A 25,440-nucleotide genomic window follows, 5' to 3' on the forward strand; every position below is an offset into this window, starting at 1 on the left:
AAATTTCTCTACACAAGGAGAACGACGCGGCGCAGAGGGCCGTCCTTTTAACTGTAGCATCCCCGCATGTTCAGTAATAATCACCGCTAATATCGGGCAAATCCGCCGCACTTTTTTCCAGCCCTATTTTTCGGGTACCTAAAATATTTGAGCCTCTAATTCCGGAAATAATGGCGATAGCGAGGAACGGGACGGAGTCCTGTATTCCCCCTTGACTTACTTCTTACACGATAGCCTCAAAATGGCAATCGCGAACACAAACTGATTTTCGAGAAAAAAAGGGGAAGGGTTTAGACCACCCTTCCGCCGACATTCTAGCCGCCGTAGCTCCGCAGTACGTGCACTGAGGACAGAGCCGATGAGTGCGTTGAATAGAGCTCCTCGAACTCTATCTTCAGTGTAAAGGACAACTCTCTATCCCCGTGCGTTTGGACGGGAGAGGCCGGCAAAGTTTCAAAAAATGGTCATTTTGACCTGCCAAAACAGAAATTTCTCTACACAAGGAGAACGACGCGGCGCAGAGGGCCGTCCTTTTAACTGTAGCATCCCCGCATGTTCAGTAATAATCACCGCTAATATCGGGCAAATCCGCCGCACTTCTTTCCAGCCCTATTTTTCGGGTACCTAAAATATTTGAGCCTCTAATTCCGGAAATAATGGCGATAGCGAGGAACGGGACGGGGTCCTGTATTCCCCCTTGACTTACTTCTTACACGATAGCCTCAAAATGGCAATCGCGAACACAAACTGATTTTCGAGAAAAAAAGAGGAAGGGTTTAGACCACCCTTCCGCCGACATTCTAGCCGCCGTAGCTCCGCAGTACGTGCACTGAGGACAGAGGCGATGAGTGCGTTGAATAGAGCTCCTCGAACTCTATCTTCAGTGTAAAGGACAACTCTCTATCCCCGTGCGTTTGGACGGGAGAGGCCGGCAAAGTTTCAAAAAAAGGGTCATTTTGACCTGCCAAAACAGAAATTTCTCTACACAAGGAGAATGACGCGGCGCAGAGGGCCGTCCTTTTAACTGTAGCATCCCCGCATGTTCAGTAATAATCACCGCTAATATCGGGCAAATCCGCCGCACTTTTTTCCAGCCCTATTTTTCGGGTACCTAAAATATTTGAGCCTCTAATTCCGGAAATAATGGCGATAGCGAGGAACGGGACGGGGTCCTACAACTCTCTATCCCCGTGCGTTTGGACGGGAGAGTTTCAAAAAATGGTCATTTTGACCTGCCAAAACAGAAATTTCTCTACACAAGGAGAACGACGCGGGGCAGAGGGCCGTCCTTTTAACTGTAGCATCCCCGCATGTTCAGTAATAATCACCGCTAATATCGGGCAAATCCGCCGCACTTTTTTCCAGCCCTATTTTTCGGGTACCTAAAATATTTGAGCCTCTAATTCCGGAAATAATGGCGATAGCGAGGAACGGGACGGGGTCCTGTATTCCCCCTTGACTTACTTCTTACACGATAGCCTCAAAATGGCAATCGCGAACACACACTGATTTTCGAGAAAAAAAGGGGAAGGGTTTAGACCACCCTTCCGCCGACATTCTAGCCGCCGTAGCTCCGCAGTACGTGCACTGAGGACAGAGCCGATGAGTGCGTTGAATAGAGCTCCTCGAACTCTATCTTCAGTGTAAAGGACAACTCTCTATCCCCGTGCGTTTGGACGGGAGAGTTTCAAAAAAATGGTCATTTTGACCTGCCAAAACAGAAATTTCTCTACACAAGGAGAACGACGCGGCGCAGAGGGCCGTCCTTTTAACTGTAGCATCCCAGCATGTTCAGTAATAATCACCGCTAATATCGGGCAAATCCGCCGCACTTTTTTCCAGCCCTATTTTTCGGGTACCTAAAATATTTGAGCCTCTAATTCCGGAAATAATGGCGATAGCGAGGAACGGGACGGGGTCCTGTATTCCCCCTTGACTTACTTCTTACACGATAGCCTCAAAATGGCAATCGCGAACACAAACTGATTTTCGAGAAAAAAAGAGGAAGGGTTTAGACCATCCTTCCGCCGACATTCTAGCCGCCGTAGCTCCGCAGTACGTGCACTGAGGACAGAGCAGATGAGTGCGTTGAATAGAGCTCCTCGAACTCTATCTTCAGTGTAAAGGACAACTATCTATCCCCGTGCGTTTGGACGGGAGAGGCCGGCAAAGTTTCAAAAAATGGTCATTTTGACCTGCCAAAACAGAAATTTCTCTACACAAGGAGAACGACGCGGCGCAGAGGGCCGTCCTTTTAACTGTAGCATCCCCGCATGTTCAGTAATAATCACCGCTAATATCGGGCAAATCCGCCGCACTTTTTTCCAGCCCTATTTTTCGGGTACCTAAAATATTTGAGCCTCTAATTCCGGAAATAATGGCGATAGCGAGGAACGGGACGGGGTCCTACAACTCTCTATCCCCGTGCGTTTGGACGGGAGAGGCCGGCAAAGTTTCAAAAAATGGTCATTTTGACCTGCCAAAACAGAAATTTCTCTACACAAGGAGAACGACGCGGCGCAGAGGGCCATCCTTTTAACTGTATCATCCCCGCATGTTCAGTAATAATCACCGCTAATATCGGGCAAATCCGCCGCACTTCTTTCCAGCCCTATTTTTCGGGTACCTAAAATATTTGAGCCTCTAATTCCGGAAATAATGGCGATAGCGAGGAACGGGACGGGGTCCTGTATTCCCCCTTGACTTACTTCTTACACGATAGCCTCAAAATGGCAATCGCGAACACAAACTGATTTTCGAGAAAAAAAGAGGAAGGGTTTAGACCACCCTTCCGCCGACATTCTAGCCGCCGTAGCTCCGCAGTACGTGCACTGAGGACAGAGGCGATGAGTGCGTTGAATAGAGCTCCTCGAACTCTATCTTCAGTGTAAAGGACAACTCTCTATCCCCGTGCGTTTGGACGGGAGAGGCCGGCAAAGTTTCAAAAAAAGGGTCATTTTGACCTGCCAAAACAGAAATTTCTCTACACAAGGAGAACGACGCGGCGCAGAGGGCCGTCCTTTTAACTGTAGCATCCCCGCATGTTCAGTAATAATCACCGCTAATATCGGGCAAATCCGCCGCACTTTTTTCCAGCCCTATTTTTCGGGTACCTAAAATATTTGAGCCTCTAATTCCGGAAATAATGGCGATAGCGAGGAACGGGACGGGGTCCTACAACTCTCTATCCCCGTGCGTTTGGACGGGAGAGTTTCAAAAAATGGTCATTTTGACCTGCCAAAACAGAAATTTCTCTACACAAGGAGAACGACGCGGCGCAGAGGGCCGTCCTTTTAACTGTAGCATCCCCGCATGTTCAGTAATAATCACCGCTAATATCGGGCAAATCCGCCGCACTTTTTTCCAGCCCTATTTTTCGGGTACCTAAAATATTTGAGCCTCTAATTCCGGAAATAATGGCGATAGCGAGGAACGGGACGGGGTCCTGTATTCCCCCTTGACTTACTTCTTACACGATAGCCTCAAAATGGCAATCGCGAACACAAACTGATTTTCGAGAAAAAAAGGGGAAGGGTTTAGACCACCCTTCCGCCGACATTCTAGCCGCCGTAGCTCCGCAGTACGTGCACTGAGGACAGAGCCGATGAGTGCGTTGAATAGAGCTCCTCGAACTCTATCTTCAGTGTAAAGGACAACTCTCTATCCCCGTGCGTTTGGACGGGAGAGTTTCAAAAAAATGGTCATTTTGACCTGCCAAAACAGAAATTTCTCTACACAAGGAGAACGACGCGGCGCAGAGGGCCGTCCTTTTAACTGTAGCATCCCAGCATGTTCAGTAATAATCACCGCTAATATCGGGCAAATCCGCCGCACTTTTTTCCAGCCCTATTTTTCGGGTACCTAAAATATTTGAGCCTCTAATTCCGGAAATAATGGCGATAGCGAGGAACGGGACGGGGTCCTGTATTCCCCCTTGACTTACTTCTTACACGATAGCCTCAAAATGGCAATCGCGAACACAAACTGATTTTCGAGAAAAAAAGAGGAAGGGTTTAGACCATCCTTCCGCCGACATTCTAGCCGCCGTAGCTCCGCAGTACGTGCACTGAGGACAGAGCAGATGAGTGCGTTGAATAGAGCTCCTCGAACTCTATCTTCAGTGTAAAGGACAACTCTCTATCCCCGTGCGTTTGGACGGGAGAGGCCGGCAAAGTTTCAAAAAATGGTCATTTTGACCTGCCAAAACAGAAATTTCTCTACACAAGGAGAACGACGCGGCGCAGAGGGCCGTCCTTTTAACTGTAGCATCCCCGCATGTTCAGTAATAATCACCGCTAATATCGGGCAAATCCGCCGCACTTTTTTCCAGCCCTATTTTTCGGGTACCTAAAATATTTGAGCCTCTAATTCCGGAAATAATGGCGATAGCGAGGAACGGGACGGGGTCCTACAACTCTCTATCCCCGTGCGTTTGGACGGGAGAGGCCGGCAAAGTTTCAAAAAATGGTCATTTTGACCTGCCAAAACAGAAATTTCTCTACACAAGGAGAACGACGCGGCGCAGAGGGCCGTCCTTTTAACTGTAGCATCCCCGCATGTTCAGTAATAATCACCGCTAATATCGGGCAAATCCGCCGCACTTTTTTCCAGCCCTATTTTTCGGGTACCTAAAATATTTGAGCCTCTAATTCCGGAAATAATGGCGATAGCGAGGAACGGGACGGGGTCCTGTATTCCCCCTTGAGTTACTTCTTACACGATAGCCTCAAAATGGCAATCGCGAACACAAACTGATTTTCGAGAAAAAAAGGGGAAGGGTTTAGACCACCCTTCCGCCGACATTCTAGCCGCCGTAGCTCCGCAGTACGTGCACTGAGGACAGAGCCGATGAGTGCGTTGAATAGAGCTCCTCGAACTCTATCTTCAGTGTAAAGGACAACTCTCTATCCCCGTGCGTTTGGACGGGAGAGGCCGGCAAAGTTTCAAAAAAAGGGTCATTTTGACCTGCCAAAACAGAAATTTCTCTACACAAGGAGAACGACGCGGCGCAGAGGGCCGTCCTTTTAACTGTAGCATCCCCGCATGTTCAGTAATAATCACCGCTAATATCGGGCAAATCCGCCGCACTTTTTTCCAGCCCTATTTTTCGGGTACCTAAAATATTTGAGCCTCTAATTCCGGAAATAATGGCGATAGCGAGGTACGGGACGGGGTCCTACAACTCTCTATCCCCGTGCGTTTGGACGGGAGAGGCCGGCAAAGTTTCAAAAAATGGTCATTTTGACCTGCCAAAACAGAAATTTCTCCACACAAGGAGAACGACGCGGCGCAGAGGGCCGTCCTTTTAACTGTAGCATCCCCGCATGTTCTGTAATATTCACCGCTAATATCGGGCAAATCCGCCGGTCTTTTTTCCAGCCCTATTTTTCGGGTACCTAAAATATTTGAGCCTCTAATTCCGGAAATAATGGCGATAGCGAGGAACGGGACGGGGTCCTGTATTCCCCCTTGTCTTATTTCTTACACGATAGCCTCAAAATGGCAATCGCGAACACAAACTGATTTTCGAGAAAAAAAGAGGAAGGGTTTAGACCACCCTTCCGCCGACATTCTAGCCGCCGTAGCTCCGCAGTACGTGCACTGAGGACAGAGCCGATGAGTGCGTTGAATAGAGCTCCTCGAACTCTATCTTCAGTGTAAAGGACAACTCTCTATCCCCGTGCGTTTGGACGGGAGAGGCCGGCAAAGTTTCAAAAAATGGTCATTTTGACCTGCCAAAACAGAAATTTCTCTACACAAGGAGAACGACGCGGCGCAGAGGGCCATCCTTTTAACTGTAGCATCCCCGCATGTTCAGTAATAATCACCGCTAATATCGGGCAAATCCGCCGCACTTTTTTCCAGCCCTATTTTTCGGGTACCTAAAATATTTGAGCCTCTAATTCCGGAAATAATGGCGATAGCGAGGAACGGGACGGGGTCCTACAACTCTCTATCCCCGTGCGTTTGGACGGGAGAGGCCGGCAAAGTTTCAAAAAATGGTCATTTTGACCTGCCAAAACAGAAATTTCTCTACACAAGGAGAACGACGCGGCGCAGAGGGCCGTGCTTTTAACTGTTGCATCCCCGCATGTTCTGTAATAATCACCGCTAATATCGGGCAAATCCGCCGGTCTTTTTTCCAGCCCTATTTTTCGGGTACCTAAAATATTTGAGCCTCTAATTCCGGAAATAATGGCGATAGCGAGGAACGGGACGGGGTCCTGTATTCCCCCATGACTTATTTCTTACACGATAGCCTCAAAATGGCAATCGCGAACACAAACTGATTTTCGAGAAAAAAAGAGGAAGGGTTTAGACCACCCTTCCGCCGACATTCTAGCCGCCGTAGCTCCGCAGTACGTGCACTGAGGACAGAGCCGATGAGTGCGTTGAATAGAGCTCCTCGAACTCTATCTTCAGTGTAAAGGACAACTCTCTATCCCCGTGCGTTTGGACGGGACAGGCCGGCAAATTTTCAAAAAATGGTCATTTTGACCTGCCAAAACAGAAATTTCTCTACACAAGGAGAACGACGCGGCGCAGAGGGCCATCCTTTTAACTGTAGCATCCCCGCATGTTCAGTAATAATCACCGCTAATATCGGGCAAATCCGCCGCACTTTTTTCCAGCCCTATTTTTCGGGTACCTAAAATATTTGAGCCTCTAATTCCGGAAATAATGGCGATAGCGAGGAACGGGACGGGGTCCTACAACTCTCTATCCCCGTGCGTTTGGACGGGAGAGGCCGTCAAAGTTTCAAAAAATGGTCATTTTGACCTGCCAAAACAGAAATTTCTCTACACAAGGAGAACGACGCGGCGCAGAGGGCCGTCCTTTTAACTGTAGCATCCCCGCATGTTCAGTAATAATCACCGCTAATATCGGGCAAATCCGCCGCACTTTTTTCCAGCCCTATTTTTCGGGTACCTAAAATATTTGAGCCTCTAATTCCGGAAATAATGGCGATAGCGAGGAACGGGACGGGGTCCTACAACTCTCTATCCCCGTGCGTTTGGACGGGAGAGGCCGGCAAAGTTTCAAAAAGTGGTCATTTTGACCTGCCAAAACAGAAATTTCTCTACACAAGGAGAACGACGCGGCGCAGAGGGCCGTCCTTTTAACTGTAGCATCCCCGCATGTTCAGTAATAATCACCGCTAATATCGGGCAAATCCGCCGCACTTTTTTCCAGCCCTATTTTTCGGGTACCTAAAATATTTGAGCCTCTAATTCCGGAAATAATGGCGATAGCGAGGAACGGGACGGGGTCCTGTAATCCCCCTTGACTTACTTCTTACACGATAGCCTCAAAATGGCAATCGCGAACACAAACTGATTTTCGAGAAAAAAAGGGGAAGGGTTTAGACCACCCTTCCGCCGACATTCTAGCCGCCGTAGCTCCGCAGTACGTGCACTGAGGACAGAGCCGATGAGTGCGTTGAATAGAGCTCCTCGAACTCTATCTTCAGTGTAAAGGACAACTCTCTATCCCCGTGCGTTTGGACGGGAGAGGCCGGCAAAGTTTCAAAAAATGGTCATTTTGACCTGCCAAAACAGAAATTTCTCTACACAAGGAGAACGACGCGGCGCAGAGGGCCATCCTTTTAACTGTATCATCCCCGCATGTTCAGTAATAATCACCGCTAATATCGGGCAAATCCGCCGCACTTCTTTCCAGCCCTATTTTTCGGGTACCTAAAATATTTGAGCCTCTAATTCCGGAAATAATGGCGATAGCGAGGAACGGGACGGGGTCCTGTATTCCCCCTTGACTTACTTCTTACACGATAGCCTCAAAATGGCAATCGCGAACACAAACTGATTTTCGAGAAAAAAAGAGGAAGGGTTTAGACCACCCTTCCGCCGACATTCTAGCCGCCGTAGCTCCGCAGTACGTGCACTGAGGACAGAGGCGATGAGTGCGTTGAATAGAGCTCCTCGAACTCTATCTTCAGTGTAAAGGACAACTCTCTATCCCCGTGCGTTTGGACGGGAGAGGCCGGCAAAGTTTCAAAAAAAGGGTCATTTTGACCTGCCAAAACAGAAATTTCTCTACACAAGGAGAACGACGCGGCGCAGAGGGCCGTCCTTTTAACTGTAGCATCCCCGCATGTTCAGTAATAATCACCGCTAATATCGGGCAAATCCGCCGAACTTTTTTCCAGCCCTATTTTTCGGGTACCTAAAATATTTGAGCCTCTAATTCCGGAAATAATGGCGATAGCGAGGAACGGGACGGGGTCCTGTATTCCCCTTTGACTTACTTCTTACACGATAGCCTCAAAATGGCAATCGCGAACACAAACTGATTTTCGAGAAAAAAAGGGGAAGGGTTTAGACCACCCTTCCGCCGACATTCTAGCCGCCGTAGCTCCGCAGTACGTGCACTGAGGACAGAGCCGATGAGTGCGTTGAATAGAGCTCCTCGAACTCTATCTTCAGTGTAAAGGACAACTCTCTATCCCCGTGCGTTTGGACGGGAGAGGCCGGCAAAGTTTCAAAAAATGGTCATTTTGACCTGCCAAAACAGAAATTTCTCTACACAAGGAGAACGACGCGGCGCAGAGGGCCGTCCTTTTAACTGTAGCATCCCCGCATGTTCAGTAATAATCACCGCTAATATCGGGCAAATCCGCCGCACTTTTTTCCAGCCCTATTTTTCGGGTACCTAAAATATTTGAGCCTCTAATTCCGGAAATAATGGCGATAGCGAGGAACGGGACGGGGTCCTACAACTCTCTATCCCCGTGCGTTTGGACGGGAGAGTTTCAAAAAATGGTCATTTTGACCTGCCAAAACAGAAATTTCTCTACACAAGGAGAACGACGCGGGGCAGAGGGCCGTCCTTTTAACTGTAGCATCCCCGCATGTTCAGTAATAATCACCGCTAATATCGGGCAGATCCGCCGCACTTTTTTCCAGCCCTATTTTTCGGGTACCTAAAATATTTGAGCCTCTAATTCCGGAAATAATGGCGATAGCGAGGAACGGGACGGGGTCCTGTATTCCCCCTTGACTTACTTCTTACACGATAGCCTCAAAATGGCAATCGCGAACACAAACTGATTTTCGAGAAAAAAAGGGGAAGGGTTTAGACCACCCTTCCGCCGACATTCTAGCCGCCGTAGCTCCGCAGTACGTGCACTGAGGACAGAGCCGATGAGTGCGTTGAATAGAGCTCCTCGAACTCTATCTTCAGTGTAAAGGACAAATCTCTATCCCCGTGCGTTTGGACGGGAGAGTTTCAAAAAAATGGTCATTTTGACCTGCCAAAACAGAAATTTCTCTACACAAGGAGAACGACGCGGCGCAGAGGGCCGTCCTTTTAACTGTAGCATCCCAGCATGTTCAGTAATAATCACCGCTAATATCGGGCAAATCCGCCGCACTTTTTTCCAGCCCTATTTTTCGGGTACCTAAAATATTTGAGCCTCTAATTCCGGAAATAATGGCGATAGCGAGGAACGGGACGGGGTCCTGTATTCCCCCTTGACTTACTTCTTACACGATAGCCTCAAAATGGCAATCGCGAACACAAACTGATTTTCGAGAAAAAAAGAGGAAGGGTTTAGACCATCCTTCCGCCGACATTCTAGCCGCCGTAGCTCCGCAGTACGTGCACTGAGGACAGAGCAGATGAGTGCGTTGAATAGAGCTCCTCGAACTCTATCTTCAGTGTAAAGGACAACTCTCTATCCCCGTGCGTTTGGACGGGAGAGGCCGGCAAAGTTTCAAAAAATGGTCATTTTGACCTGCCAAAACAGAAATTTCTCTACACAAGGAGAACGACGCGGCGCAGAGGGCCGTCCTTTTAACTGTAGCATCCCCGCATGTTCAGTAATAATCACCGCTAATATCGGGCAAATCCGCCGCACTTTTTTCCAGCCCTATTTTTCGGGTACCTAAAATATTTGAGCCTCTAATTCCGGAAATAATGGCGATAGCGAGGAACGGGACGGGGTCCTGTATTCCCCCTTGACTTACTTCTTACACGATAGCCTCTAAATGGCAATCGCGAACACAAACTGATTTTCGAGAAAAAAAGAGGAAGGGTTTAGACCACCCTTCCGCCGACATTCTAGCCGCCGTAGCTCCGCAGTACGTGCACTGAGGACAGAGCCGATGAGTGCGTTGAATAGAGCTCCTCGAACTCTATCTTCAGTGTAAAGGACAACTCTCTATCCCCGTGCGTTTGGACGGGAGAGGCCGGCAAAGTTTCAAAAAATGGTCATTTTGACCTGCCAAAACAGAAATTTCTCTACACAAGGAGAACGACGCGGCGCAGAGGGCCGTCCTTTTAACTGTAGCATCCCCGCATGTTCAGTAATAATCACCGCTAATATCGGGCAAATCCGCCGCACTTTTTTCCAGCCCTATTTTTCGGGTACCTAAAATATTTGAGCCTCTAATTCCGGAAATAATGGCGATAGCGAGGAACGGGACGGGGTCCTACAACTCTCTATCCCCGTGCGTTTGGACGGGAGAGGCCGGCAAAGTTTCAAAAAATGGTCATTTTGACCTGCCAAAACAGAAATTTCTCTACACAAGGAGAACGACGCGGCGCAGAGGGCCGTCCTTTTAACTGTAGCATCCCCGCATGTTCAGTAATAATCACCGCTAATATCGGGCAAATCCGCCGCACTTTTTTCCAGCCCTATTTTTCGGGTACCTATAATATTTGAGCCTCTAATTCCGGAAATAATGGCGATAGCGAGGAACGGGACGGGGTCCTGTATTCCCCCTTGACTTACTTCTTACACGATAGCCCCAAAAAATGGCAATCGCGAACACAAACTGATTTTCGAGAAAAAAAGAGGACCACCCTTCCGCCGACATTCTAGCCGCCGTAGCTCCGCAGTACGTGCACTGAGGACAGAGCCGATGAGTGCGTTGAATAGAGCTCCTCGAACTCTATCTTCAGTGTAAAGGACAACTCTCTATCCCCGTGCGTTTGGACGGGAGAGGCCGGCAAATTTTCAAAAAATTGTCATTTTGACCTGCCAAAACAGAAATTTCTCTACACAAGGCGAACGACGCGGCGCAGAGGGCCATCCTTTTAACTGTAGCATCCCCGCATGTTCAGTAATAATCACCGCTAATATCGGGCAAATCCGCCGCACTTTTTTCCAGCCCTATTTTTCGGGTACCTAAAATATTTGAGCCTCTAATTCCGGAAATAATGGCGATAGCGAGGAACGGGACGGGGTCCTGTATTCCCCCTTGACTTACTTCTTACACGATAGCCTCAAAATGGCAATCGCGAACACAAACTGATTTTCGAGAAAAAAAGGGGAAGGGTTTAGACCACCCTTCCGCCGACATTCTAGCCGCCGTATCTCCGCAGTACATGCACTGAGGACAGAGCCGATGAGTGCGTTGAATAGAGCTCCTCGAACTCTATCTTCAGTGTAAAGGACAACTCTCTATCCCCGTGCGTTTGGACGGGAGAGGCCGGCAAAGTTTCAAAAAAAGGGTCATTTTGACCTGCCAAAACAGAAATTTCTCTACACAAGGAGAACGACCCGGCGCAGAGGGCCGTCCTTTTAACTGTAGCATCCCCGCATGTTCAGTAATAATCACCGCTAATATCGGGCAAATCCGCCGCACTTTTTTCCAGCCCTATTTTTCGGGTACCTAAAATATTTGAGCCTCTAATTCCGGAAATAATGGCGATAGCGAGGAACGGGACGGGGTCCTACAACTCTCTATCCCCGTGCGTTTGGACGGGAGAGGCCGGCAAAGTTTCAAAAAATGGTCATTTTGACCTGCCAAAACAGAAATTTCTCTACACAAGGAGAACGACGCGGCGCAGAGGGCCGTCCTTTTAACTGTAGCATCCCCGCATGTTCAGTAATAATCACCGCTAATATCGGGCAAATCCGCCGCACTTTTTTCCAGCCCTATTTTTCGGGTACCTAAAATATTTGAGCCTCTAATTCCGGAAATAATGGCGATAGCGAGGAACGGGACGGGGTCCTGTATTCCCCCTTGACTTACTTCTTACACGATAGCCTCAAAATGGCAATCGCGAACACAAACTGATTTTCGAGAAAAAAAGGGGAAGGGTTTAGACCACCCTTCCGCCGACATTCTAGCCGCCGTAGCTCCGCAGTACGTGCACTGAGGACAGAGCCGAAGAGTGCGTTGAATAGAGCTCCTCGAACTCTATCTTCAGTGTAAAGGACAACTCTCTATCCCCGTGCGTTTGGACGGGAGAGGCCGGCAAATTTTCAAAAAATGGTCATTTTGACCTGCCAAAACAGAAATTTCTCTACACAAGGAGAACGACGCGGCGCAGAGGGCCATCCTTTTAACTGTATCATCCCCGCATGTTCAGTAATAATCACCGCTAATATCGGGCAAATCAGCAGCACTTCTTTCCAGCCCTATTTTTCGGGTACCTAAAATATTTGAGCCTCTAATTCCGGAAATAATGGCGATAGCGAGGAACGGGACGGGGTCCTGTATTCCCCCTTGACTTACTTCTTACACGATAGCCTCAAAATGGCAATCGCGAACACAAACTGATTTTCGCCGACATTCTAGCCGCCGTATCTCCGCAGTACGTGCACTGAGGACAGAGCCGATGAGTGCGTTGAATAGAGCTCCTCGAACTCTATCTTCAGTGTAAAGGACAACTCTCTATCCCCGTGCGTTTGGACGGGAGAGGCCGGCAAAGTTTCAAAAAAAGGGTCATTTTGACCTGCCAAAACAGAAATTTCTCTACACAAGGAGAACGACGCGGCGCAGAGGGCCGTCCTTTTAACTGTAGCATCCCCGCATGTTCAGTAATAATCACCGCTAATATCGGGCAAATCCGCCGCACTTTTTTCCAGCCCTATTTTTCGGGTACCTAAAATATTTGAGCCTCTAATTCCGGAAATAATGGCGATAGCGAGGAACGGGACGGGGTCCTACAACTCTCTATCCCCGTGCGTTTGGACGGGAGAGGCCGGCAAAGTTTCAAAAAATGGTCATTTTGACCTGCCAAAACAGAAATTTCTCTACACAAGGAGAACGACGCGGCGCAGAGGGCCGTCCTTTTAACTGTAGCATCCCCGCATGTTCTGTAATAATCACCGCTAATATCGGGCAAATCCGCCGCACTTTTTTCCAGCCCTATTTTTCGGGTACCTAAAATATTTGAGCCTCTAATTCCGGAAATAATGGCGATAGCGAGGAACGGGACAGGGTCCTGTATTCCCCCTTGACTTACTTCTTACACGATAGCCTCAAAATGGCAATCGCGAACACAAACTGATTTTCGAGAAAAAAAGGGGAAGGGTTTAGACCACCATTCCGCCGACATTCTAGCCGCCGTAGCTCCGCAGTACGTGCACTGAGGACTGAGCCGATGAGTGCGTTGAATAGAGCTCCTCGAACTCTATCTTCAGTGTAAAGGACAACTCTCTATCCCCGTGCGTTTGGACGGGAGAGGCCGGCAAATTTTCAAAAAATGGTCATTTTGACCTGCCAAAACAGAAATTTCTCTACACAAGGAGAACGACGCGGCGCAGAGGGCCGTCCTTTTAACTGTAGCATCCCCGCATGTTCAGTAATAATCACCGCTAATATCGGGCAAATCCGCCGCACTTTTTTCCAGCCCTATTTTTCGGGTACCTAAAATATTTGAGCCTCTAATCCCGGAAATAATGGCGATAGCGAGGAACGGGACGGGGTCCTACAACTCTCTATCCCCGTGCGTTTGGACGGGAGAGGCCGGCAAAGTTTCAAAAAATGGTCATTTTGACCTGCCAAAACAGAAATTTCTCTACACAAGGAGAACGACGCGGCGCAGAGGGCCGTCCTTTTAACTGTAGCATCCCCGCATGTTCTGTAATAATCACCGCTAATATCGGGCAAATCCGCCGCACTTTTTTCCAGCCCTATTTTTCGGGTACCTAAAATATTTGAGCCTCTAATTCCGGAAATAATGGCGATAGCGAGGAACGGGACAGGGTCCTGTATTCCCCCTTGACTTACTTCTTACACGATAGCCTCAAAATGGCAATCGCGAACACAAACTGATTTTCGAGAAAAAAAGGGGAAGGGTTTAGACCACCATTCCGCCGACATTCTAGCCGCCGTAGCTCCGCAGTACGTGCACTGAGGACTGAGCCGATGAGTGCGTTGAATAGAGCTCCTCGAACTCTATCTTCAGTGTAAAGGACAACTCTCTATCCCCGTGCGTTTGGACGGGAGAGGCCGGCAAATTTTCAAAAAATGGTCATTTTGACCTGCCAAAACAGAAATTTCTCTACACAAGGAGAACGACGCGGCGCAGAGGGCCGTCCTTTTAACTGTAGCATCCCCGCATGTTCAGTAATAATCACCGCTAATATCGGGCAAATCCGCCGCACTTTTTTCCAGCCCTATTTTTCGGGTACCTAAAATATTTGAGCCTCTAATTCCGGAAATAATGGCGATAGCGAGGAACGGGACGGGGTCCTACAACTCTCTATCCCCGTGCGTTTGGACGGGAGAGGCCGGCAAAGTTTCAAAAAATGGTCATTTTGACCTGCCAAAACAGAAATTTCTCTACACAAGGAGAACGACGCGGCGCAGAGGGCCGTCCTTTTAACTGTAGCATCCCCGCATGTTCTGTAATAATCACCGCTAATATCGGGCAAATCCGCCGCACTTTTTTCCAGCCCTATTTTTCGGGTACCTAAAATATTTGAGCCTCTAATTCCGGAAATAATGGCGATAGCGAGGAACGGGACAGGGTCCTGTATTCCCCCTTGACTTACTTCTTACACGATAGCCTCAAAATGGCAATCGCGAACACAAACTGATTTTCGAGAAAAAAAGGGGAAGGGTTTAGACCACCATTCCGCCGACATTCTAGCCGCCGTAGCTCCGCAGTACGTGCACTGAGGACTGAGCCGATGAGTGCGTTGAATAGAGCTCCTCGAACTCTATCTTCAGTGTAAAGGACAACTCTCTATCCCCGTGCGTTTGGACGGGAGAGGCCGGCAAATTTTCAAAAAATGGTCATTTTGACCTGCCAAAACAGAAATTTCTCTACACAAGGAGAACGACGGGGCGCAGAGGGCCGTCCTTTTAACTGTAGCATCCCCGCATGTTCAGTAATAATCACCGCTAATATCGGGCAAATCCGCCGCACTTTTTTCCAGCCCTATTTTTCGGGTACCTAAAATATTTGAGCCTCTAATTCCGGAAATAATGGCGATAGCGAGGAACGGGACGGGGTCCTACAACTCTCTATCCCCGTGCGTTTGGACGGGAGAGGCCGGCAAAGTTTCAAAAAATGGTCATTTTGACCTGCCAAAACAGAAATTTCTCTACACAAGGAGAACGACGCGGCGCAGAGGGCCGTCCTTTTAACTGTAGCATCCCCGAATGTTCAGTAATAATCACCGCTAATATCGGGCAAATCCGCCGCACTTTTTTCCAGCCCTATTTTTCGGGTACCTAAAATATTTGAGCCTCTAATTCCGGAAATAATGGCGATAGCGAGGAACGGGACGGGGTCCTGTATTCCCCCTTGACTTACTTCTTACACGATAGCCTCAAAATGGCAATCGCGAACACAAACTGATTTTCGAGAAAAAAAGGGGAAGGGTTTAGACCACCCTTCCGCCGACATTCTAGCCGCCGTAGCTCCGCAGTACGTGCACTGAGGACAGAGCCGAAGAGTGCGTTGAATAGAGCTCCTCGAACTCTATCTTCAGTGTAAAGGACAACTCTCTATCCCCGTGCGTTTGGACGGGAGAGGCCGGCAAATTTTCAAAAAATGGTCATTTTGACCTGCCAAAACAGAAATTTCTCTACACAAGGAGAACGACGCGGCGCAGAGGGCCATCCTTTTAACTGTATCATCCCCGCATGTTCAGTAATAATCACCGCTAATATCGGGCAAATCAGCCGCACTTCTTTCCAGCCCTATTTTTCGGGTACCTAAAATATTTGAGCCTCTAATTCCGGAAATAATGGCGATAGCGAGGAACGGGACGGGGTCCTGTATTCCCCCTTGACTTACTTCTTACACGATAGCCTCAAAATGGCAATCGCGAACACAAACTGATTTTCGAGAAAAAAAGGGGAAGGGTTTAGACCACCCTTCCGCCGACATTCTAGCCGCCGTATCTCCGCAGTACGTGCACTGAGGACAGAGCCGATGAGTGCGTTGAATAGAGCTCCTCGAACTCTATCTTCAGTGTAAAGGACAACTCTCTATCCCCGTGCGTTTGGACGGGAGAGGCCGGCAAAGTTTCAAAAAAAGGGTCATTTTGACCTGCCAAAACAGAAATTTCTCTACACAAGGAGAACGACGCGGCGCAGAGGGCCGTCCTTTTAACTGTAGCATCCCCGCATGTTCAGTAATAATCACCGCTAATATCGGGCAAATCCGCAGCACTTTTTTCCAGCCCTATTTTTCGGGTACCTAAAATATTTGAGCCTCTAATTCCGGAAATAATGGCGATAGCGAGGAACGGGACGGGGTCCTACAACTCTCTATCACCGTGCGTTTGGACGGGAGAGGCCGGCAAAGTTTCAAAAAATGGTCATTTTGACCTGCCAAAACAGAAATTTCTCTACACAAGGAGAACGACGCGGCGCAGAGGGCCGTCCTTTTAACTGTAGCATCCCCGCATGTTCAGTAATAATCACCGCTAATATCGGGCAAATCCGCCGCACTTTTTTCCAGCCCTATTTTTCGGGTACCTAAAATATTTGAGCCTCTAATTCCGGAAATAATGGCGATAGCGAGGAACGGGACGGGGTCCTACAACTCTCTATCACCGTGCGTTTGGACGGGAGAGGCCGGCAAAGTTTCAAAAAATGGTCATTTTGACCTGCCAAAACAGAAATTTCTCTACACAAGGAGAACGACGCGGCGCAGAGGGCCGTCCTTTTAACTGTAGCATCCCCGCATGTTCAGTAATAATCACCGCTAATATCGGGCAAATCCGCCGCACTTTTTTCCAGCCCTATTTTTCGGGTACCTAAAATATTTGAGCCTCTAATTCCGGAAATAATGGCGATAGCGAGGAACGGGACGGGGTCCTACAACTCTCTATCCCCGTGCGTTTGGACGGGAGAGGCCGGCAAAGTTTCAAAAAATGGTCATTTTGACCTGCCAAAACAGAAATTTCTCTACACAAGGAGAACGACGCGGCGCAGAGGGCCGTCCTTTTAACTGTAGCATCCCCGCATGTTCAGTAATAATCACCGCTAATATCGGGCAAATCCGCCGCACTTTTTTCCAGCCCTATTTTTCGGGTACCTAAAATATTTGAGCCTCTAATTCCGGAAATAATGGCGATAGCGAGGAACGGGACGGGGTCCTGTATTCCCCCTTGACTTACTTCTTACACGATAGCCTCAAAATGGCAATCGCGAACACAAACTGATTTTCGAGAAAAAAAGGGGAAGGGTTTAGACCACCCTTCCGCCGACATTCTAGCCGCCGTAGCTCCGCAGTACGTGCACTGAGGACAGAGCCGATGAGTGCGTTGAATAGAGCTCCTCGAACTCTATCTTCAGTGTAAAGGACAACTCTCTATCCCCGTGCGTTTGGACGGGAGAGGCCGGCAAATTTTCAAGAAATGGTCATTTTGACCTGCCAAAACAGAAATTTCTCTACACAAGAAGAACGACGCGGCGCAGAGGGCCATCCTTTTAACTGTAGCATCCCCGCATGTTCAGTAATAATCACCGCTAATATCGGGCAAATCCGCCGCACTTTTTTCCAGCCCTATTTTTCGGGTACCTAAAATATTTGAGCCTCTAATTCCGGAAATAATGGCGATAGCGAGGAACGGGACGGGGTCCTGTATTCCCCCTTGACTTACTTCTTACACGATAGCCTCAAAATGGCAATCGCGAACACAAACTGATTTTCGAGAAAAAAAGGGGAAGGGTTTAGACCACCCTTCCGCCGACATTCAAGCCGCCGTAGCTCCGCAGTACGTGCACTGAGGACAGAGCCGATGAGTGCGTTGAATAGAGCTCCTCGAACTCTATCTTCAGTGTAAAGGACAACTCTCTATCCCCGTGCGTTTGGACGGGAGAGGCCGGCAAAGTTTCAAAAAATGGTCATTTTGACCTGCCAAAACAGAAATTTCTCTACACAAGGAGAACGACGCGGCGCAGAGGGCCATCCTTTTAACTGTAGCATCCCCGCATGTTCAGTAATAATCACCGCTAATATCGGGCAAATCCGCCGCACTTTTTTCCAGCCCTATTTTTCGGGTACCTAAAATATTTGAGCCTCTAATTCCGGAAATAATGGCGATAGCGAGGAACGGGACAGGGTCCTGTATTCCCCCTTGACTTACTTCTTACACGATAGCCTCAAAATGGCAATCGCGAACACAAACTGATTTTCGAGAAAAAAAGGGGAAGGGTTTAGACCACCCTTCCGCCGACATTCTAGCCGCCGTAGCTCCGCAGTACGTGCACTGAGGACAGAGCCGATGAGTGCGTTGAATAGAGCTCCTCGAACTCTATCTTCAGTGTAAAGGACAACTCTCTATCCCCGTGCGTTTGGACGGGAGAGGCCGGCAAAGTTTCAAAAAAAGGGTCATTTTGACCTGCCAATACAGACATTTCTCTACACAAGGAGAACGACGCGGCGCAGAGGGCCGTCCTTTTAACTGTAGCATCCCCGCATGTTCAGTAATAATCACCGCTAATATCGGGCAAATCCGCCGCACTTTTTTCCAGCCCTATTTTTCGGGTACCTAAAATATTTGAGCCTCTAATTCCGGAAATAATGGCGATAGCGAGGAACGGGACGGGGTCCTGTATTCCCCCTTGACTTACTTCTTACACGATAGCCTCAAAATGGCAATCGCGAACACAAACTGATTTTCGACATTCTAGCCATCGTAACTCATCAGTACGTGCACTGAGGACATAGCCGATGAGTGCGTTGAATAGAGCTCCTCGAACTCTATCTTCAGTGTAAAGGACAACTCTCTATCCCCGGTCGTTTGGACGGGAGAGGGCGGCAAAGTTACAAAAAATGGTCATTTGACCTGCCAAAACAGAAATTTCTCTACACAAGGAGAACGAAGCAGCTGAGAGACCTGCCCGTTTCACAGTAACATCCCCGCATGTTTAGTATAATGTAAAAACAGTACTCCAGGACACATTTGGTAATCGTGTGTAATTAGTAGGCATTTTTCGAACAGTTGGCCTTCTAGGTTACCAGACATAAATCCAGCTGAGTACTGGTTATGGGGGTTATTTCTTAGTAGACCTACTACACGTGAAGAACTGAACAGTCAATATCGGATGTTATTGAAAGCTCCCTAGGAATGTGTTTACGAGGCTGTCTCAATATCAGCAAATAGAGGCGCAGACTCAAATACCCCACTCCACAAAGACAATAGAAGAAAATCCACATGTATGTTGTCACTGACTGTGATTCAAGAATACTGTTGAGTAACCTAATGCAAGAACACTAGTACATCGTTGTCGGACTGACCTGCTTCCTGAAGGTGAAGCCGTAGCCCGTGGTGGTGGTGGCGCCCACGTACTTGCCGTCCCTGTAGATGGGCTCGCTGCCCCAGGGCCACATGTCCACCTCGTGGTCGTGGTCCTGCAGGATCAGCTGCACATACATACGCTTGACGCCCTCATCACGCTGCTTCATCAGAGCGTCTCGGCCTATGAAGTCCATATCCTTCTGCAGGACGAGACAAAGTAACTAAGTGAACATGATATCCAGACCGACATGGCAACGGGGACGAAAATGAAGACAATCACTGAATAAAAACTATGCTGGCAATTTGTACCAGATTCTGTTATGGATATATTTTAAGATTCTGTTATGGACATATTTTAAGATTCTGTTATGGATATATTTTAAGATTCTGTTATGGATATATTTTAAGATTCTGTTATGAACATATTTTAAGATTCTGTTATGGATATATTTTAAGATTCTGTTATGGATATATTTTAAGATTCTGTTATGGATATATTTTAAGATTCTGTTATGGATATATTTTAAGATTCTGTTATGGATATATTTTAAGATTCTGTTATGGACATATTTTAAGATTCTGTTATTGATATATTTTAAGATTCTGTTATGGATATGTTTTAAGATTCTGTTATGGATATGTTTTAAGATTCTGTTATGGATATGTTTTAAGATTCTGTTATGGATATGTTTTAAGATTCTGTTATGGACATATTTTAAGATTCTGTTATGGATATATTTTAAGATCCTGTTATGGATATATTTTAAGATTCTGTTATGGACATATTTTAAGATTCTGCTATGGACGTATTTTAAGATTCTGTTATGGACATATGTTAAGATTCTGTTATTGACATATTTTAAGATTCTGTTATGGACATAAGCAAGAATGTCATTGTCCGATGCAAGGTATTGAACAACATCATATTTTTCTGAAATAAAAATTCTGTAATCTGTCACTTGTGAATTGTCATCAGTTCAATTCGTCGTTTTAAAAAACAAGCCCTCTTCTAACTCTTTGTCATACTTTGCAACTTACATCGAATTTGACTCTCCAGAAGCGGCCACACTCGAGGGGCGTGGTGGTGGTGTCCAGGTCCTGGCCCCAGAACGCAAAGAAGCGTTCCACGCGCAGGCAGCGCATCGCGTAGTAGCCCGCATGCTGCATCCCGTACTTCCTGCCCGCCTCTATCAGCTGCGAGTACACGTGCAGGGCGAACTGCAACGAGCAGACCTGGCTTCAAATCCAAACAAAGTTTTTCTTCCCACTACTACTTTACAATCTGTTCCCACAGTCATTATGTTACAAGAGAATCTAAGAGGTGTCAGACAACTCACAAAACAAAATGTGATGGCACTTCAGACAATACATTGCTTAAACAATGTCCAGTAACCTCATGGATGTAAATTGAGTCACTGCTATGTAAGAAGTGATTTCTTCTTTCATGGTCAGCCAAAGGCACTCGTGGCACTCAGGGCCAAGAGAAGCTGAGCGCTGAACGCAGTTTGTTTACTTCTGTGGTGTACTGTACGACTGTATGGGTTCGAAATGGGGCTTGCTTTGCTTCCTTGCTTGCCCATTATCAAAATTTACAAAAATCAAAACACAAACCTCTACAGCATGTCGATAGCATGTGAAAGTCTATATATAAAAAAAAAACTGATCATCACAGTGCAATGTGGTGAAAGGGGATAGGTAACGCCAACCCCAGGCCATAAGCTTGAAACGGTGGAACCAAAAAGGTGTACTAGTATGGCCGTCAAATTACCCATAGTTCATCTCTTTTTCCGATGTGTTTATCAGCTGTTTTGTTCATATTATTACGATTACAAATTGTTTCATGTTGTTGTGAATATTTCAAAAGTGTAGTCAAGTTCAGAGGTGTTATTTTTTATAAATAAGCTAATATTCTGTTCGCCTCAACGCAGAATATGTCCGTTGATATGTCCTCCTATGCTTTAATATGTGAAGGAATGCCAACTTCCTTCTTGACAAGTGAAAGAATGTGGAAATGAAGTGTTCAGTCAATGTCCAACCATAACACTTTTAATAAATATACAGTGAAACATACATTGATATAATAATCTGCTAGTAGTCCTGTTACCTCCAGGTCCATTCTAATCCGTTTACGTATGACCAAAACTGACAGTACCAATTTAATATTTGGCAATTGGCGGTATTTTGCAGTGGATTATGGGGCGTAAAAGGTGTAGTTTGACGTCATATCCGTCGCACCAATTTCAAGCATATTTGCCTGGAGTACTCCCTCTTTCCTTTTTATCCTCTCAGGTATATACTAACTTTTAAATGATCAAGAACACTCTTGAGATGAGCATATATTCGCGTTAGGTAGAATGTCTTTATTCTTACGAAAATGAGTATGTTCTAGTGGTTACGGAAGTGCTCATACAAACCTCGTGAAAGTACTTAAGCTATATTCTTACTACCCATGAACTATGAGGATGATGTGGTAGGTATAATTATTAGAGAGCCTCACCTCGTTCGGAATGTAGAGCACATAACCCAGCTCGCCTGTGTGGGTGATGTTCATAGCCCTGATGCCGTTTGCCAGCCCCACGTCCAGCTCCTGCAACAGCGACAAGACTTCATGGGTTTCATCACACAGCGAACTTAAGATAATAATGCTTCATTTATTCTGCAACAGTTAAGCCGTGACGCCTTCTCTTCCACTCAACCAGAGGAAGGAAAGGAATTAACATAACAATAACAACAATCAATCAATCTTCTTAATGTATCCACCTGTTCACAAGGGTTCTTCATCCTCAACTGCACTTAATACTGACCTTGAACGTGAAGAAGGGAAAGGATTTCGGGCTGAGGTCGGTGTCTGTGAGCTCTGACATCAGGATGCGTGAGAACGGGCCCATCACACAGATGGCCGTGTACATGGAGGTCACGTCAGACAGCGACACAGAGTTGGGCAGATGTCTCTGGATCCAAGCCTTGCAGCGCGTCTGCTGGATGGTGGGGGCGATCATCATGTAGCTGTAACCATCAATTCATGAACAAATGATAAATAGGTGAACTAGAACATAACACTGGTTCCCAAACTTTGAGTGCCACTAACTTCTTTATTCTCATAATAAAGTGAAGTGCCCTCATGCTTTACCAGTAACATTATCAAATAAATAAAATACATTCCAGCAAGCTGATAGAATCAGAGAATGTGGTAAAGTTCAACTAAGTTGTTGTTGTTTTCTAATGCCAAACGTTTGACAATAAAGTCATTTGACCTCTTGCACTCCAATATTTTTCAAAGATATTATCATGGCCAGCCACTGAAGCACAGATTTTGAGGTGTTCCGAATCCATTTCTTGGTTTGAGTTGCACAATGGCCAGTTAGGGGACTGATATATTCCAATTCTATGCAGGTGTTTGGCCAAACAGTCATGGCCTGTTGCCAATCTAAATGCAGCTACAGACGATTTTCGTGGTAAATCGGGAATTAACTGTGGATTATGATGCAGAGAGTTCCATTTTTTCCCTTGAGATTGTGTTATCAAATTTTGTTTGTTGAAGTCTAAGTATGTAGATTTAATAAATCTTTTCACAGAGTAATACGTAGATTTAGTAACAGGTCTGTAAGTAGCAGTGCTGCCCTTCTTTGCTAAAGCATCCGCATTCTCGTTTCCCAGGATTCCACAATGGGATGGTATCCATTGGAATACAATTCTTTTATTGAGTGATATTAACTGAGAGAGCATTTTAGTTATTTCTGCTGTTTGAGATGAAGGTGTGTGTTTAGAGACTATTGATAGAATAGCTGCTTTGGAGTCTGACAATATAACTGCATTCTTAAATTTATTGATGTGGCATAGAAGATTCCTGAGACTTTCACTTATTGCAATGATTTCATCATCAAAACTTGTTGTTCCATATCCAAGAGATCTATAAAGTGAGAAGAGACAGCACGTAACACCTGCACCGGCACCTTGTTCTCTGGAGATCAAGGATCCGTCAGTGTATAAATGAAGCCAGTTTTGTGGAGGGTACCTAATATTAATTGTCTCTAAAGACAATTGTTTCATTCTGATTTCAGTATTTCTTCTGTTAAATTTAGATTACATTCTATATTTAATAGAGTTAAAGGATTTGGTTTAATTTGTAAGTTTTCTTTTAAATTCGGGATATTGATATTCTGTTTTAATTCTTGAACCATGGATATGAAACTTTTTTGAGTTTTCAATCTACAGAGAGGATTGTATGAATACCAATTGTTTCCTGGTAATCTGATAAGTTTTTCATATTGAATCAGTGCTTTTTCTTGTATTGTCATTTTGATGCTGTTAATATTATAGTCGCGATGCTGTTATTTCCGGCGTGACTCCTCCTCTTTGCTTACGTCTTAGAAAGTGAAGGCTCTATAAAGTCTAGGTAGGTAGTATCGTTCGCCATTTTTGTTCTTAACGTTGCCGAGCTACCATACGAGGAATCTATTTGCCACACCGTTAAACATTATCATGTCGTAGCTCCTATGATAATTAATCAAACACAATGTAATTCAGCAAATAATTGAGCGGCAAATAGCGTCTTCGTGTGCTTTCTGCGAACGCCAACGAAAGAGCTAAAATGGCTGGCGATTATATTAAGTATTTATCGAGCCTTAAGAAATGAATCAGTGAATCACAAAATGCACACGTTTAAATGTACCCGACCTGCAACGCGATTGGCTGCCGGAAATTAGAGCAACGGGACTATAGTGAGGAATCTCATAGAATCTGTTGGAGTTGTTTTGATTCCACCAGTAAGTTGTAGTAATATCTTTTTTCATATCACCTGAAGACTCCTGTGGACCACAGGTTGGGAATCACTGAACTAGATGAATGAGGGGCCAGTGATATGATGGATGGATAATAGGAGTATCCAAAATGGAACAATCAGACTGAAGGATACAGATTGATGCTCACTGGTTTTCAGCCAGCCTGGCCAGACTGCAGTCGTTCTCATAGCCTCCGTTCTTGTTCTGCATGCCGGTGTGGATGATGCCTCCGACAGGGATGTCCACATCATTGGAGCACAGGTACTGCAGGCAGTCCACCACTTCTGTTCCTTTGGACTGGGGAAAACAAAGACAATTAATTCTCATGCATGAACGACATGGTACAGTGAAACTTCCCTTAACGGACACTTCCCAATAGCGGACTCCTCTGAATAGCGGACATTTTAAAATTCCCCTGCAAAATAACATTGGCCCTTATGATAAAATTCTTCCAAATAGCGGACATTCTCAATAACGGACGCGGACACTGAAATATATCTCCAACAACAATTAAAACTTCCAAATAACGGACAGCATGAAAAAAAAAAAAGAGAAAGACGGTTGTAAATTAAACGGGATTCTAAAGGAATTCTTTGCAACAATCATTATCATGCATTTGAACATTCTTGTACTTTATTGAAGGTAAGCAGCACAGTTGTTAGTTGTGGTACTGTACGTGAGCAGTCCGTACATTCTTAGTTTGTCAAGTTGAGTGTTCGGAAGTACAGTCACGTTAAAAATGTCACAAAAACGTAAACGTTTGTCACTAGAAGAGAAAGTGGATATTGTAAAGCATAGTGAGAAGGAGAAATTAAGTGTTCGTGAGCTGGCCACAAAGTTTAATGTGGGAAAAGTTCAGGTTAGTGAAATTTTAAAAAACAAGGATGTTATTTTAAAATCAAACACTGAGAATGCAAGTCTAGATTTCTTTGTGTAAGGTGAAGTGGTACAGTGACTGATGTTTATTTCATTTACAAAACATTTACTGGTACGATTTCTCTCTGGATGAATACTGTAAACAATCTCACTGTCTACTGTACTGTACTGTAAAATATAGTGTTGAATACGTGTGAGAAATTTTAATGTACTGTATACATACTAACGATTTTCTAAATAGCGGACAGTTCTCAATAACGGACATTTAATTTTTCCCCGGCGGTGTCCGCTATTGGGAAGTTTCACTGTACAGAGGTGTGA

At 46.1% G+C, this 25,440-nt stretch overlaps 1 protein-coding gene across 2 annotated transcripts in view; it reads right to left on the minus strand.

The window, feature by feature from the left end:
* LOC138713092 (pyruvate dehydrogenase phosphatase regulatory subunit, mitochondrial) overlaps positions 1-25,440 on the minus strand; it is a 275,506-nt gene that overhangs the window by 214,583 nt on the left and 35,483 nt on the right. For both annotated transcript variants that reach the window (XM_069844855.1, XM_069844854.1), the window contains exons 11-15: positions 24,392-24,540; positions 22,267-22,468; positions 21,960-22,049; positions 20,501-20,680; positions 19,462-19,662 (exon numbers count right to left, since the gene is read on the minus strand). In XM_069844855.1, coding sequence (XP_069700956.1) covers positions 19,462-19,662; positions 20,501-20,680; positions 21,960-22,049; positions 22,267-22,468; positions 24,392-24,540 — 822 coding nt within the window. The remainder of the gene's footprint in view (positions 1-19,461; positions 19,663-20,500; positions 20,681-21,959; positions 22,050-22,266; positions 22,469-24,391; positions 24,541-25,440) is intronic.

This window comes from Periplaneta americana, chromosome 14 (genome assembly GCF_040183065.1).
Source record: "Periplaneta americana isolate PAMFEO1 chromosome 14, P.americana_PAMFEO1_priV1, whole genome shotgun sequence".
In the NCBI taxonomy this organism is placed as follows: domain Eukaryota; kingdom Metazoa; phylum Arthropoda; class Insecta; order Blattodea; family Blattidae; genus Periplaneta; species Periplaneta americana.